Genomic DNA, 17239 nt, shown 5'->3' with positions numbered 1-17239 from the left:
CCCTTACAGCCCTGGCTTCAATCATTTGAGGCTCTGATATCCTGCACAAACCCTGGTTGCTCTTCCAATAGCAAGAGCTAGAGCACTTAGACTTATATACCACTTCCCAACGTTTTACACCTCTCTCTAAGCAGTTCACAGGGTCAGCATTTTGCCCCCAACAATCTGGGTCCTCGTTCTATCAACCTTGGAAGGATGGAAGGCTGAGTCAACCTTGAGCCGGACAGGATCAAACTCCTGGCAGTAGGCAGAGTTAGCCCGCAATACTGCATTCTAACCACTGCGTAACCATGGCCAGAGAAGAGAAGAGAACAGAATAGACTAGCACTTAGACTTATATACTGCTTCATAGTGATTTACAGCCATCTCTAAACAGTTTGTAGTCAGCCGATGACCCCCAACAATCTGGGTCCTCATTCTACCGACCTCGGAAGGATAGAAAGCTGAGTCAACCTTGAGCCGGTGAGATTCAAACTGTCAAACTGCTGGCAGTCGGCAATCAGAATTAGCCTGCAATACTGCATTTTAACCACTGCGCCACCACGGTTCTTGATAGAGGAGATTTGCACATTGTACTTGTCAAAATATTTCTTTGTCTTGATCTATCCAAGGCATGCTTGTGTTCGTATTGCATCTGAAGTTTGTGTGCATATTTAGATCTAAAGTGTCATCTTGATAACATTTCTTGTGAAATGGCTTTTTCAGAGATTCTTTAGATCAAACTTTCTATGGCACAGATTTTCTGACAAGATGTTAAATTTAGTGAGATGTTACGCGTTAACCTTCCTCTGCAATTTGATTCTTTCCTTTCTTACTCTCATGAGCGATCCAGATAATCCTTGTGTAGCAACAATTGGGATGGGCAACTCGATTGTTAAGTGAAGCAGCCATTAAGTGAAACCATCACTGTGCTGCTTCAGCTTTCCTTTGCCTTCTGGGACTTGTGAAGGTTGTAGATGCAAGGTTTGGTCACAAAGTTGCTTTTTCATCACTGTTGAAGTAACTGCAAATGGTCACTAAATGAGGTAGTCACTAAACAAGGATTAAATAAGGATCATTTCTAGACTCTAATGCCAGTAGGCTTAGAAGGAAGGATTTTGTCTAAGGAAACTTACGCCAAAGTATTAACTTTAAAATATTACTTATTTTATTTAGCCTCCAGCTTCTTTAAAGTATAAATTGAAAAGATAAAGTATCGTCCTAAACATCAGCAAAACTTCACTATTGTTGTTTTGCTTCAACACATTATATGTCACTCTGAGAGGGAGAAATTTCATATGTGTGTGTATTATCATAATTGCTCTCCGTTTGGTAGACAGAAAAAAACTTATGTTTTTCTTCCTTTCCCTCCAGGAAAAAAGTGACAGAATAGATCTGGCTAGAGTCCCTCAAGCATAACCTAGGAACAGAAAGTGACTGGAGATTAGTTGGTGCGTGTTGCATATAAAGTGAGCTTGCCATAGAAAATAAGCTTTGGAAATCATCCTTCAAAGATTGCGTTAGCCTAGCAAATAAGCAACACAGCATAACTCTCCTGCCAGGATCACAACCTGTTAGACGTGTTGCCTTCAACTGTCTTTATGGAAGGCGAGATTCTATTTCATCTGTCACCAACCATGGAGCAATCAATCAGAATAGAGCTGGAAGGGACCTTGGAGGTCTTCTAGTCCAACCCCATGCTCAAGCAAGAGACCTTGTACCATTTCAGACAAGTGCCTTTCCAGTCTTTTCCTAAAAGCTTCCAGTGATGAAGCATCTACAACTTCTGAAGAAAAGCAGTTCCACTGGTTAATTGTTCTAACTGTTAGGAAGTTTCTCCTTAGTTTTAGGTTGGTTCTCTCCTTGATTTGTTTCCATCCATTCTTGTCTTGTCTTCTGCTTTGGAAAATAGGTTGACCCCCTGTTCTTTGTGGCCCTCAAATACTGGAAGAGTGCTATCATGTCACCCCTAGCCCTTCTCTTCATTAGACTATTCCCAGTTCCTGCAACCATTCTTCATATATGTTTGTCTCCAGACCTTTAATCATTTTAATTGCTCTTCTTTGCATTTTTTGTGTAATTGCTCTTCTTTGCATTTTGTCCAAAGTCTCAACATCTTTTTTTTTTTTTTGTAATGTGGTGAGCAAAACTGGATCATGTGGCTTGCTATGTCTCGTGATGTTACCTAAATCCCTTCACTTGACGAGAGTTATCTTTCGGATAAAGAACTTCAGCAAACAGTACGTGGAGTCAAATAGCCACTTCCTGCTCAGGATGACAAAGGATTCTCTTTATTTACCACCTCTCTGTTCCAAGAATAGATTAACTTCATGATAAATTATCAAAACATTCCTTTGGATGGCATTATCTAGACCAAAGGTCTTCAAACTTGGCAAGTTTAAGACTTGTGGACTTCAACTCCCAGAATACCTGAGCTAACAAGACCGGAAGAGAAATTCCGGGAGTTGAAGTCCACAAGTCTTAAAGCTGTCCAGTTTGAAGACCCCAATCTAGACCATTGAGGTCAATCTCTTCTTCAATGTAGAGTCCAGATCTTTTTTTTAATTCCCCATCAAGGGTATTACCTACCAGAACGTCTATTCTTTGGATGGGAAGGTTAACCAACTTTAGGACAATTCGATTTTTCTTCTATTATATTATTTTGGTTTCCCAGTTTTTCTTTTCTTTTTTTTTTGTGATCTTGACCCAAAGACCATTTTTGTTCAAGTATTAATACTTTGGGAACTTTTGGTCGATGTGGTATTTCCACTGAGCGTTGAAAAATAAGAACAAATAGAATAATGAAGTGTGAGATGCTATAGCTTCAGTATAGCTTGCATTCATAATGTGTTTATATAACGAGGTTTATTCTCAGCGCCATTTTGTTTCAGACAGATTTTGTAATCTGTCCAAGTAATTAACATATTCATTGGCTTGCTCTCAGTCTCATTGAGAGCAAGCCATGAAAATTTCTGTGTGCCTGTGGAAGTCTTTTGAAGACGGCAACGTTTATTTTTGCAAGAATCCCCTTGGGCTAATGGCTGCAAACATGAAAACTACTTATCAGGCACCTGAGAGGAATGAACATAGCAACTATGAAAATTAAGCACATTTCCTGCATGCTATAGAAAAAGGGCCAGCTCCCCCAGGTGCCATTCTATTGATGACAAGTTCTACAGCTGGCAGGAAAACATGTTGACTCAGTGACATAGGATCTGTGGAAAAAAATGCCTTTAAAAAAGTAGCACATAGAATTTCTTGTATAATGTTCTTCAACACATCTAAACAAGCTTGTTGATTTAAATTAATACCTACATCCAAAATAAATAGAGTAACTTCACATTGTGTCTGCAAAGAGGCTGAACAATTGCAAAAATATTTGCATGGAAATGGGAACGGGAACAGAACAGAATAGAATAAGAGAGAATAGAATAGAATGGGATGGGATGGAATGGAATGGAATGGAATGGAATGGAATGGAATGGAATAGAATAGAATAGAATAGAATAGAATAGAATAGAATAGAATAGAATAGAATAGAATAGAATAGAATAGAATAGAATGGAATAGAATAGAAACAGGAATAGAATAGAATAGGAACAGGAATAGAATAGAATAGGAACAGGAATAGAATAGGAATAGGAATAGAATAGGAACAGGAATAGAATAGGAATAGGAACAGGAATAGAATAGGAATAGGAACAGGAATAGAATAGGAACAGGAACAGGAACAGGAATAGAATAGGAACAGGAACAGGAATAGAATAGGAATAGAATAGAATAGAAATAAGAATAGAATAGGAATAGGATAGGAATAGGAATAGAATAGGAATAGAATAGAATAGAATAGAATAGAATAGAATCTTTATTGGCCAAGTGTGATTTGACACACAAGGAATCTGTCTTTGGTGCATAAACTCTCAGTGTATATAAAAGCTATAATCATGATCATAGTCATCATAAAAATATATTCATCATAAATCATAAGATGCAACACAGTGAGAGTCATAGGATACTAAATAAGCAATCAACATAAATCATATTAGGAAACAAAATAAAGCAATATAAATCGTAAAGATACAAGCAACAACGTTATAGTCATAAGAAGAAAAGGAGATAGGTAATAGGAAAGATGAGAAGAATAACAGTAATACAGCCTTAGTAAATATTTTGACGGTGTTGTGGGAGTTAATTGTTTAGCAGAGTGATGGCATGGAGGAAAAAACTGTTCTTGTGTCTGGTTGTTCTGGTGTGCAATGTCCAGGCGTGAATTACACAAATGCCTGGGGTTTTCTCAAACTTCACAACTTTGAAAATGTGCATTCTGCATGTTGGCTGGGGAATTCTGGGTAGTTGAAGTCCACGCATCTGAAAGCTGCCAAGGTTGAGAAACACTGCATGTCTCTTCACAGAGCAAGTATCTTTTGAAAGAAAAGTGTTGAAAACAAGCTGATGGAGTCCAGCCAGAAACGAATGCAAGAAAGGAGATTATCCTCTCTTTCCACCAGATTGGTCGAATTACAAATAATACCAACAAATCAAATAGTTTTTAATAGAGGTTTTTAACATTATCCCTTAAGCTGCATCCTGGCAACTGTTTGCAAAAGCTCATTGAATAAAGGGTTCTTAACTTCCTGGCAAGAAATATATATAATACATTTTTATCTATTTTGGACAGATGGATATAGACAAGACAGGTGACCCGCGGCTTATAGAACTTGATGAGTCCCACAAGAGCGAGCACACCGTCTTTGTAACACCCCCAGAGATTCCTCATCTGCCCAACGGAGAGGAACTCCCATATCAGTACAGGTAATCCTGGGGACCTTTCAAGCCACCCGGTGAAATCCCAAGGGTGCTTTTTTTTCAAGAGGCAATTGGACTTCTTTGTTTTTCATTGAAGACATTTCGCTTCACCTCCAAGAAGCTTCTTCAGTTCTGACTGGATGGTGGGGAAGGGAAGGATTGATACTCCTTGCAGACAGCTGGTCATTTGCCTCCTTTTATTTAGAGAGTCGTTGGAGGTTTGTCTGTGTCCTCAGGCTCACCTGAGTGGCGCAAATGGATCTTGTAGCTTGCCATTTTTCCTCTGGAAATCCATTCCTCCTCCCACACCATTTTGAAGGGTGTTCATCCCAAAATGCATAGCTAAAAGTCTAGGGGTTCTCAGTCATCCAAGTCATGGTTGCCCCAGTGATGCCTTTTCAGGAGGCAACTGGACTTTGGTGGTTTTTCCTTGAAAATTTTCCGCTTCTCATCCAAGAAGCTTATTCCGCTCTGAACAGGATGGTGTGGAATGGAAGGATTGATACTCCTTGCAGACAGCTGGTCATTTGCATCCTTTTTAGAGAGTCATTCAGGCCACTTGGAGGTTTATCTGTGTCCAAAGGTGGTGCAAATGGGAGTGGAGCCTTCTTGGCAGAAAACTTTCCTGCAGCTTTCTACAGCTGAGCAATTTTAATTAACGGCGGTTTTCGTCTTCTTGATTGCAAATCATTTTAGTGGATGTAAATGGGCACATTTTAGTTACGCATGGATTTGCTACTAGAATATTGCACCTAGAAAAGGCACCTATTTAGAATGTCAGCTTCAGAGGTTGGCAGTGAGCTGTCTCGATGAACAATGATCAGACTGCAGTCATATGCAGCAGGTTTGTACCACATCCAGCCTGAATGACTGCAGAATATTCTATACTGAGCTTCATTTTGAAAGGGGTTTAAAATTTCAGCGCATAGCCTTTCTAATGTATTTTTTACTTGGGCTCTAAGAGCCTTTTCATTGTACTTCAGCAACAGCTAACAAGTCTCTTGTACCAATTAAGATAAAACTCACGTAATGAATTTAATTATTTGATGTCCCAGACAGTATTTTTTTTTCTGTTGTTTTTCACCCACTTTGAGACCCCATTTTCGTCCATCATCTAATTTTCTCTACCAAATGAATCTATGGTTTAGTATCGATTTTCATGGACTGTTTTTTCTGCTGCTTCGCTAAAAACTAAATAAGCTTTATAAACTGCATTCTTAAATGTGGTCAATACTAATGAAGTTGTCAGTCTGAATAGCACATGAAAATTAAAAAAAAAAAAACCATCCTGGTTAAATACTGAAATTGAAGTAACAGTACAGTTTCCCGAACAGCAATTAGTTCTTGAGCAATGACATGAAGAGACCTCAAAGCCTCAAGGTGTGTCTTCCAGGTCAATTGGCCATGTTTTTTGATTCTCACAGAGACCAGTCTTCTACCTCAGGGACCACCAAACTCATCATTTTAAATCCCATGGACCAGAGACCCTGGGAAAATCCCCCAAAAAGTCTGCAGGAAAATTCCCCACCCCGTTTTCCTACCGATTGATTGTTCTTTATTTGGGATCGCAGGATACAGTCTCCAGCTCCTTTCTTGGGGGGGGGGGGAGAGACTTTTGGCTTCATGCAAGGAAAGCAGCAGAAGCAGCAGAAGTCTTTCTTTCCCTCCCCCAAACTCCGTCAGAAAGACTGTGATGTCAATATAAACTTCTGGATTTCAGAATTTGGAAGCGTTTCTCTTTAAGAGTAAATGTATGTTGTATAACATATGAACGTAACGTACATTTTAGAAATAAGTTCATCAGTAAAAAATAAGTAACAACTAAGTAGCAGCCCTTCTCAGGAACTTTGTGGTCTCCTACAATAGATGAAATAAAATACGGTCCAGTCGGGAAATAAGCATTTTAGACACGCTCCAGATATTCTACCTTAATGGCAAAGTATGAAAGAGCCTTCAAGGGGTTTGTTGAGTACAAGTAAATAAAAGTATGCTTTAATTTTTTTTTTTAGCTACAATGGATTTCCGGTACTAAAGCAGAATTTATTTGAGCAGCCAGCAGGACTTCTGACGATACAGAACAGCAAATTGTCTTCGAAAGTCAGCAGTCCAAACAGTCCTTTGCCAGTGTTCAGAAGAACAAAACAAGTAATTTTTATATTTGTGGTATAATCCAGAGTTAACACAGGTGAAAATAGAAATAACAAATTAGATGCACGTAAAATCTCATGGGATTGCTGCTGTGGGGTAACTTGCCTACATAAACATCTTGAAGAAGATGTTACATTTCTTTAGTTTAATTTCTGTAAGACATTTTATCTAAGCAAGCTGTCAGCAAGAATTCAAAATCTAATTTGGATAATATTAAGGTGGAGTTTATCTTATGTCAGCTGAATTACAAAGGTAAAACACAAGCATTTCACCTGAAACATTCTGCCCCCAAATTTATTGGTACGTACATCCTGGTGAATGTATAAATCCTGTATAAATATTTCATCTTTCTCAGGGTCTCAAATCACTTTACTTTGCAAATATATTAGCCACACTAGATTCCTTCCTTCATTTTGCAATTCTTGTTGTGCCTTTAGTCTATTTCTTGAGTCTAGATGTATCATGTCGACATATGTCATCAGATCTTTCTTGCCATCATTATCTTTGAAATCAGAAGTATTTGACAGTGATGCTAGTGGTAAAATAGTTGGATTTATCGTTGCCTTTAAGGAATTTTCTATTTCTGTCACTTCATATTATTGTCTTCTTTGTTCTTTTATATCATTGATATCTGTGAAAACCATTGTTTAAGTTTTCTCTTTCTGTAGTTTATATTCTACAAATAGGAATTTTTATTCATTCGGGCATCATGATAAATGGCATACTTTATAATATAATCTGAAATTGGGAAAAACTAGTTTTGCCTTCCCCCTTCTATGACTTGCAAAATTTTGAATCTTATTCTTCTTGTTCCCCATTCCACATCAATCTATTAATTGTTCTTTACCAATTCTGCAATTTGTTTTAATCTGGGATTTGAATTGGTGCCATTTGAAATAAGTTCATCTCAGGTAATACAATTATTTTTATTGCTGCTATAAGTCTTAGCCAGGAAACTTTTAAACTTTTCCATCTTTCAATGTTTTATTTTATTTCCTTCCATAATTTGTTATAATTGTTTTAAATTGTATCCCATCAAGTAAACATTTCACTGGATCTTTTGTTATATCAGGCTCTTTTTTCCACAAAAAAATTTCCCTGGAAATTAAGTTTTTGTATTATCTCCGTTGGTTTTATGTCTGGAAAAGCAACCAATATATTTAATTAATTTCATCAATTGCCATGTAGAGTTTTGTGATTTCTAATTATTAATACTTCACCATTTGCATAACAATGAAGACTTGAATTTTGACTTTGAATTATCTATTTCTTTATTGTTTTAGGTCTTGTTGGCCAAGATTCAAATAACAAATGCTTGTTGTATGCTACCCAGAGTTGCTTTTAGTGAATAGCTATGCAAAAATGATAGATAAGCAAAATTTCTAAGGCCGGATTCCAAAACTATGATTCTTAAAATAAATTTATTAAACTTTAGTGACAAAAGAAGTATGCTAAGGAGCAAAGTGTAACTTTTAAAAAGCTAATTTTAGAATGAAGGCTGGGATTAATGTATATACTGTATTAGAGTGATAGAACAATGGCAAAGCAAATGAGAATTAAGAATGATATAATAATAATGGCAAAAAAATGAAATTAATAAATTGAATGTTAAAATGGGGTGCATCTGAGGGATTGCAAGACCTAATCCTGCCATCATGTAGTACAGAGGTCTCCAAACTTGGCAACTTTAAGCCTTGTGGACTTCAACTCCCAGAATTCTGGGAGTTGAAGTCCACAAGGCTTAAAGTTGCCAAGTTTGGGAGACCCCTGATGTAGTAGAAGCCCTCTGCTTCTCAGTCACCCAAGCAAAGGTTGAAGGTTTGTGGTGGATTTTAAAGAGAAGCCAGGACCCTCCTTCCTCACTTGGTATTACAATCTAATTGTCAGGATTCCGGCAGTTCCCCCCATTTAAATCATGAGTCTCGAGCCAAACTTCCAAAACTTCAAAAGGATTTATTGGGAGTTAACATGTCTGGCATTGCCTGGGTGTAGCCGAATCAGAGACACATCATTCACTGTCACCCTTGACCCTGGTTTCCCCTCACCCCTTGGGTGTATCGTAATTCATATTCTCCAATGGGACACATCCATAGCCAAGAGTCATCAATCATGTTCTCCAGTTAGAATTTTGCACGGCAGAAACTTCAGTCACCTAGTTACTATCTTTGAAAAACTATTTATGGAATGCAGTTTGGGTTTTGCAAGCTGCCGCACTGCTCCCCCCTCCTCCCTTTCTGTTGGCACCTCCAAAAAGACCATAGAAATATTTTATGAGTTGATCCCAGTATTTGGTCCAGGATTCACAAATCCCTGCGGTGCTGCAGCTGGGATTAACCTCTTCCTCCCTGCCTCTCTCTGCAGGAAATCAAGTCTGCGCACAAGATCGCCAAGAGATATTCCTCCATCCCCCAGATGTGGTCCAGGTGTTTGCTACGCCATTGCTACGGCCTGTGGTTTATCTGCCTGCCTGCTTACGTCCGCGTTTGCCATTCCAAAGTGAGGGCCCTGAGGACAGCCTACGATGTCCTGCGCAAGATGCACACGAAAAAGATCGAGCCACCTGATGAGGTAAAAGGGCAGGCTTTCTGTCAGATGAGGCTGTTGACAGGTGGGTTAGCTTTCCAAGACTGGAAAAATAACCACTATATATATCTCTCTCTCCCTCTCCCTCTCCTGGTCTCTCTGTTTCTTTCCTTCCTTCCTTATTTCTTTCTTCTTTCCTTCCTTCTTTCACTCCTTTCTTGCTTGCTTGTTTTCTTTCTCCCTCCCTCCCTCCTTTCTTTCTTTCTTTCTTTCTTTCTTTCTTTCTTTCTTTCTTTCTTTCTTTCTTTCTTTCTTTCTTTCTTTCTTTTCCTTCCTTCCTTCCTTCCTTCCTTCCTTCCTTCCTTCCTTCCTTCCTTCCTTCCTTCCTTCTTTCTTTCTTTCTTTCTTTCTTTCTTTCTTTCTTTCTTTCTCCCTTCTTTCTCCCTTCTTTCTTTCTTTCTTTCTTTCTTTCTTTCTTCAGGTATGCTACCGGGTGTTGATGCAGCTCTGTGGGCAGTACGGTCAGCCTGTCTTAGCCGTGAAAGTCCTTTTCGAGATGAAGAAAGCTGGCATCGATCCTAATGCCATTACCTATGGTTACTACAACAAGGTAAAATGAATATTTGAGATCAGATCAGATGGAAATACCAGCTCTCTCCCCTGTCTTTGATTAGCCCTTGTTTTCCAAGCATCCTTTCCATACTCCAAATGAGCTTATCCAGAGTTATATATCATATTTTTAAAAAACCTCCTGTCTCCCTTATACAGCAACTCTGGGCAATGTACAAATAGACATAAGACATAATAGCTGTATATAAATATTATAATAAAAATATTTTTATTTATCTATTGATTGCCTATCTAGGCACAGGGTAACTCTGCGTGGCTTACAATATTGAAAAGATAAAAAACTGTACAAAGCCTATAGACAATATAAATAAAATGCAATTAAAAAAGTGAAATGTTTAATCCTAACTTATAGATGGGGAGGGGGGAGTAGGATGAGAAAGGGAGGGAGGTGGGATTTGTTATTAATCTATCCACCACCTCCATTGTAAAAACAAAAAAAAAACCTCATTGGAGCTGCAATTGAAAACGAGAATAAAATCATTAGAATTTAAAAAATCAGAGGAGGAGCTTCAGGGTCCTAAAAAGGCCCGTGGCTTTTTGCTCCTCTGGGCTTCCCACATGAAGCAGCAGAGTCATGTTTTAACATGTTTTAACAGAGTGAAGACCTGCCTTACCTCCAGGGGGAAAGAAATTCCACAGGGTTGGGGGCAACAGCCGAGAAGGCTCCCTTCCTGGGCCCTATCAGTCGGAATTCTTTAACTTTTAAATCTTTCTAGCCTAGTATCAGGCCTTTTGACACTGGCAAGCTCTGAAAACAAAAACTTCTTAGCTTTCTGTAAAGATCTTTATTGTGAACAGGGTAATGTAACAGAATTTTAAAATCCTGCTCAAGCCATTCTGCCTATGAGTTTCCCAAGTGCTGTTAGGCATTCCCTCATACCTACACCCTTGGTGAACTTCTGTAGAGTTGCTAATCAAGTAACCCAGCTTGGAACCAAGGAGAAATTTCCTGCCGTGAGAACAATTAATTAGTGTAGGGCCCCCCCCAAACTTGGCAACTTTAAGACTTGTGGACTTCAATTCCCAGAATTCATCAGCAAGTCATGTCTGTTATCCCCCAAAGAGGAGAGATTGCAGAGGAAGGGATTGCAAGAGAGTAAGCTATGCTGGCTGGAGTCTCCTGGGAGTTGAAGTCCACAAGTCTTAAAGTTGCCAAGTTTGGAGACCTCTGAATTAATGGAGCAGCTTGCCTCCCAGAGTTGGGGTTCTCCATTACAGGAGGTAAAGGTCTGTGGAGATTCTCAGTCATCCAGCTCATGGTTGTCCCAAAATGTGCCTTTTCAAGAGGCAACTAGAGGTTTTCAAGAAAATTGAACAAAGATTGAACAGAAATTGAACAACCATTTGTCTGGTTATGGTAGAGGATCTCCTGTTTGAATAGGGAGTTGGACTGAAAAACCTCCAAAGTTCCCTTCCAACCCTATTATTCCATATTGTATGTATGTCATTAGGACACAACAGTGAGAACAAGTAATCTGTCAGTCTGTGCTCCATTCAAAATCCAAGAAAGAAATACTCAGACTCCATAGATTAGAGCAAAGTTTTTCTTTTACTGAAATTCAAAGTGGAAGCTACAGGTAGAATTCTGAATCTAAGGAATTTGGCGCGCAGATCACATATACAAAGGGATGGAATTGTTCCCACCCCCCAAAGTTCAAAAGATTCTTCCAATTAAAAGTTCTGAATATGAACATGTGGGCATCTTCAGGTGGTGATGAGGTCTCTGTCCGTTGACCTTGACATATTTTGATAAAACTTCGCAGCTGCGCAAAGGAAAGAAAGCTAAGCAAGGAAATAGAAACTTAAGAGCAGGAATTTATACTCCCCCCCACAACTCCTCATTTATACAAGACAAGAATGTAACACCTCCAGTTCTCTTCCCACAAGATGCAACCCCTCCTCCCCCAGTTACTCATGGCAGCCGAAAGATGCAAAGCAGTAGAAAGCAATAGAAAAGTAGAAAAGATCTTGAAGGCTGACATTATCAATGGAACAGCTTGCCTCCAGGGCTTGTGGTGGGTGCTCCATCACTGCAGGTTTTCAAGAAAAGAATGGACATTCATTTGTCCAGGATGGAATAAGGACACCTGTCTTGGACAGAGGGTTGGAGTAGAAGACCTTCAAGGTCCTTCCAGCCCTATTATTCTAGATTCTGTGTATTTCTTAATCAAGTATGCAAGTACACTGAACCATGGTGATGCAGTGGTTGGAGTGCAGTACTGCAGGCTACTTTTGCTGACTGCTGGCTGCCTGCAATTTGGCAGTTCGAATCTCACCAGGCTCAAGGTTGGCTCAGCCTTCCATCCTTCCGAGGTGGGTAAAATGAGGACCCAGATTGTTGGGGGCAAGAGGCTGACTCTGTAAACCACTTAGAGAGGGCTGTAAAGCGCTGTGAAACGGTATATAAATCTGAGTGTCAGCTGGTGCTCCATTCAAAATCCAAGAAAGAAATACTTAAGACTCTATTAATCAGAGAAAATAGATCTTTTACTAGAAATCAAGTGGTAGCAACAAAAGAATTCTGAATCTGAGAAAATGGGCGCGTAAATCACATATACAAAGTAATGGCAACGTTCCCACCCCCAATAGTTCAATTGGCTCATCCAATTAAAAGTTGTGTATATCATCATGTGGGCATCTCCAGGTGGTGATGAGGCCTCTGTCCGTTGACCTTGACATAGTTTGATAAAGGGTTGCAGCTGCGCATAGCATAGGATAGAAACCTAAGCAAGAATGTCCCCCCCACTACCCAGCTTATACAGTTCTGGTTTGTAACACCTCCAGCTCACTTCCCATAACCATTCCCCCCTACCCCCCCGTTACTTATGACAGCCAAAAGATGCAAAGCAAAGGGAGAAAATCTTGAAGGCTGACACAAAGAGTGTTTTTGCTACTAAGTCCAAACAAGACTATCCAAGTAACTGAACCATCAGAGCAACCCAGATTCAGGTTCTATGTATCAGTGACCCTTCTTGGTTAAACCCCTGTCTCTAACCATTACTTGTGACACTGGGTGGTTTTAATTCAGAATAGGACCTAATCTTTGGCAAGATTCTCAGAAATGCATGATTAACATCCACTTGATGTCATTGCAGGCTGTTTTGGAAAGTAGTTGGCCATCGAGCAATCGGAGTGGCTACTTCCTGTGGACCAAGATAAGGAATGTCATTTTAGGAATAACCCAGTTTAAAAGAGTTCTAAGGAAGCAGCCTCCAAATGGCATCCACAAAACTCTTTCCGGTAAATCGTTCCACGTGTGCTTTCTGGTTTGAAATTCTAGGAATGTTTGTACTTTAGACCACTAGAATTACAAGAAATGTTTTCACATTGGTGGTGATGCTTCTGAGCCTAAGTAAATAAATAACATTAGCGCAATGATCATGCTAAAAACAGAACTGATAGCAGCACTATAGATTGCTCATGTATTAAAGTTATTAAATATTAACAGCCAGTAAAAATGACAGAACATATCAGTGTAGTCAGTGCTCTAATGGAATCATATGTCGTTCAAAGAAACATGGACCTGAATACAAATCTTAAATGCGGCACAAGTTTGGAAGTAGCCTCCATCTTAATGTTGCAAGGCCATTTCAGGCAAACTGGAAACTCTCCCAAATAATAAATATTAATGTCCACTTCCTGTTTCTCTACTTTTCCCTTTATAGTTTCTGTTGAAGCGGATGATTCCTTCTTGAATAAATGAAAGGCAAAACCATATTAGCAGTAATAAATCAAATTGTACAAACCATTACAGAAGCTGGAAAGTAAAATAGAAAGATTAAACAAATGTGCAGTCTGGATGTAAAATTAAGGTGGCAGGGTTGTGTATGTTGCATGGAATTAATTACCATGGATCATATTAAAATCATTAAATACAATCTTAGGATAGGATAGGATAGGATTCTTTATTAGCCAAGTGTGATTGGACACACAAGGAACTTGTCTTTGGTACATATGCTCTTAGTGTACATAAGAAAAAATAAAATACATTCATCAAGAATCATAAGACGCAACACTTAATGATAGTCAGAGGTTACTAATGACTATCTTTGCAATAAAGGCAGTAGTAGTAAAGAAATAGATGGTCACACATTAATAGCTTGTGATCAATTTCTGGAAAACAACACCAGAAATTCTAGGAAAGAAAAAATCGATCATACACTTCAGCTCCAGAGTTTATAAATGTATTTATTCAACTGTTAGACCTTTATCAAGATTGTTGATTGCGTGCCCAAAGGTGCTCACAGCATTCATTAAACAGAATTTTTGATCAAATCTAAAACTTCGAATTTCATTGAAGCCATAAATGAAATTAAGAAGGGGAGAAGACAAGAGGGGAACGAAAGAAAGGACCAGATGCCTTGCTGGCTCAGGAATTCTGGGATTTGAAGTCCACAAATATCATGAAGAGGCCATAGTTCCCCACCCCTGCTATATAGGCAGTCTTAATTAAAGTAGGTACACGTAGTCCCTGAGTTATGATGCTAATGCAGCCAGCTAACAACGGTCATAAGTTGTGATGGTCATAAAACATCTCCATGTGACCTGGTCTAGTTTTACAATCTTTTTTGCGTCAGTTGTTAAGTAAACACTGCATTTTTAGCATTTTTGCTAAAAAAACTGGAGGTAAATGGCTGGCACTGCCAACAGGGCTGAACTCTCATAAGAAATAATTTTATGAGCTCTGCGTAATTAATTTCATCTCAGTTTAATTTAAATTCTATGGAAATCAAACGGATATTTGGTCCTGGCTCCATTTAGAGGCTTTAGATCAGGGTGTCACCTTGGCAACTTTAAGATTTGTAGACTAACTCCCAGACTTCTCAGCCAGCAAAGCTGGCTGAGGAATTCTGGGAGCTGAAGTCCACAAGTCTTAAAGTTGCTAAGGTTGGACACCCTGCTATAGATGATATCTTCAGTCTGGGGGGAAAAGGAACACGTCCTGATTTAAAGGCCCACGCTTTTATTAAATTTCAGCTGTGACACAGTTTTTTTTTTTTCTCCCTACAAAATATTTGAAAAATGAAATGAGCCACATAACATCATCATTTATGTTGCACTATTTGAAGATACGTTTTGTCCTGTATTTTAAAATCGATTTTATTTCTTTCATTAGGGGTTCATTCTGATCTCTTGTACAAGTTGTCTAAAGAAGCAGTTAATCAAGGAAAAACAAACATCCAGGACAGCATCGACCAAAGAGATGAGAAAAAAGAGAGTGACTCAAGTTCCCGTATGTACCAAAGGCAGTAACTCAATTGCATTTTGATTTTTCGTTTTCATACTGAGGCTTGACTTGTTTTAATTCCAACCGTGGTTGATGTTGCCATCTTGTTGGAAGGTTATTTGACCGTGGAACTTCAAAATAATTTTTCCTCCTTGCTTGTCATAGATCACTTAGTTTCCAATAGTGGTGCTTCCAGGCACCCAAGCAGAAATGTACAGAAAAACCAAGCTAGATTTCATGTCAGAGGTAATCCTTGACTCATGATCACAATTGAGCTCAACATTTCTGTTGTTCTTAAGCGAGACAGTTCTTAAGTGAGTTTTGCCCCAATTTACCAACTTCCTTGCCGTTGTTAAAGCGAATCACTGCAGTTGCTAAGTTAGTAACACGGTTGTTAAGTGAACCTGGCTCCCCTCCTTGTCTGTGCTTGTGACCCCAGGACACACACACACACTGCGACTATCATAAAGATTGCTCACGTGAGTGTGGGGACGCTGCAACAGTTGTAAGTGTGAAAAACAGTCATAAATCTCTTTTTTTCCAGTGCTGTTGTAATTTTGAACAGTCGCTAAACGGATGGTTGTAAGAGTGGCGAGGTGGCCTAGAGGTGGAGTTCTTGCCTCACAATCAGGAGGCTGTCAGTTCGATCCTAGGTAGAGGTAGATATTTCTCTCTCTGGGCACACTGTGAGAACAAAAATCTGCATTGGTGACAGGAAGGGCATCCGGCCAGTAAATACGCTGCTAACCCCATTCAGTTGCCCAGACTTGACCCCGCAAGGGATTATAGGGTTGTTAAATGAAAATGATGATTAAACCAATGGTTGTAAGTTGAGAACTACTGTATTCAATTCCATCCATTGCAATAGATACAAAAATACATCTGTTTGGTGACTAAGTATGTGCTCAGAGGCAGATAGATGGCAGATAGATTTTTTATTATTTGATACTTTCAGATTGATGGCTTCTTATTGTTGTAGTTATATACTAAAACTCTTTCGAATGCAGTTAAAAATAACAGGTATATTCAGCTACAGTACAAGATAATACATTAATCACCATTCTTAAGCTTAAGATTTGTCCCCCCGAGGTCTGCCATAGTTTCCCTATTTGTGGGGCAAGGAAAAGGAAGGAGAAGTTTTAAAAGGGCTGTGTTTTTTTTCTTATTCTCCCTGTCTACTCTCGTTTATTATATTGGCTAAATATTTATGGAGAAACATACAGTTCAAAAACATGGTTCCACAACACTTATAAATGGAATGATAGAAATAAATATTTTAGTAACAGGAGATTTGATTCTTTTATGTGATTCTTAACCAATTTTTTTTTAAAAGTTGGCTTAAGTAAAAAAATGGCCAAAATTTAGATTTCTTTCTTTGTTCTGAAAACTCTGCAAAATCAGTTATGTAGCTCATTAATTACACATGTTTAGAGCAGTCCTTCTCAAGCAATTTGGTCTCAGGACCCCTTTGTGTGCTTGAAAATGATTATTGATGACACAAAGGATGTCAATTTACCGGTTATATTTCTCAATATAGATTATATTACAAATTAAATGTCAGAAATGTTACAATATATATTTATTAGGCTTCACAAACCTCCTGAAAGAGACTCCTGGGAGTGCCCAGATTACCTTTTGAGAACCATTGGTTTAATACTCAGGTGCATGTTGAAACAAAGTGGGGATGAGAGATTGTAGCCACTGTTCATAGATGCTAGTCTCAATTACAACATTTTATTGCTGGCATTTCGGGCTAAGATGGGTTCACATCATCAGGCTTCTATTCAAACATATTGGGTGACATTCCAAGCTCCATATAAATCAATAGCTGGTAATAACCTAGTTGAAAGAATAATAAATGGAGTATATTCAGCCTTTGATTAAGAGTAAGCTTAACTTTTGTTCAATTCTGGTATGTTTTTGTGT

At 38.7% G+C, this 17239-nt stretch overlaps 1 protein-coding gene across 2 annotated transcripts in view; it reads left to right on the top strand.

Moving 5' to 3' along the window:
• The window catches only part of DENND4A (DENN domain containing 4A), an 86952-nt gene that overhangs the window by 48344 nt on the left and 21369 nt on the right, over window positions 1–17239 (top strand). For both annotated transcript variants that reach the window (XM_026673110.2, XM_087972927.1), the window contains 6 exons: window positions 4658–4791; window positions 6795–6930; window positions 9295–9501; window positions 9938–10066; window positions 13182–13326; window positions 15203–15319. In XM_026673110.2, the coding sequence (XP_026528895.2) occupies window positions 4658–4791; window positions 6795–6930; window positions 9295–9501; window positions 9938–10066; window positions 13182–13326; window positions 15203–15319 (868 nt within the window). The remainder of the gene's footprint in view (window positions 1–4657; window positions 4792–6794; window positions 6931–9294; window positions 9502–9937; window positions 10067–13181; window positions 13327–15202; window positions 15320–17239) is intronic.

Source organism: Notechis scutatus, chromosome 11 (assembly GCF_049901735.1).
Source record: "Notechis scutatus isolate UNSWTSFEM ecotype Mainland chromosome 11, rNotScu1.2, whole genome shotgun sequence".
Taxonomy (NCBI): domain Eukaryota; kingdom Metazoa; phylum Chordata; class Lepidosauria; order Squamata; family Elapidae; genus Notechis; species Notechis scutatus.
This window is presented reverse-complemented; position numbering and strand designations above follow the sequence as displayed.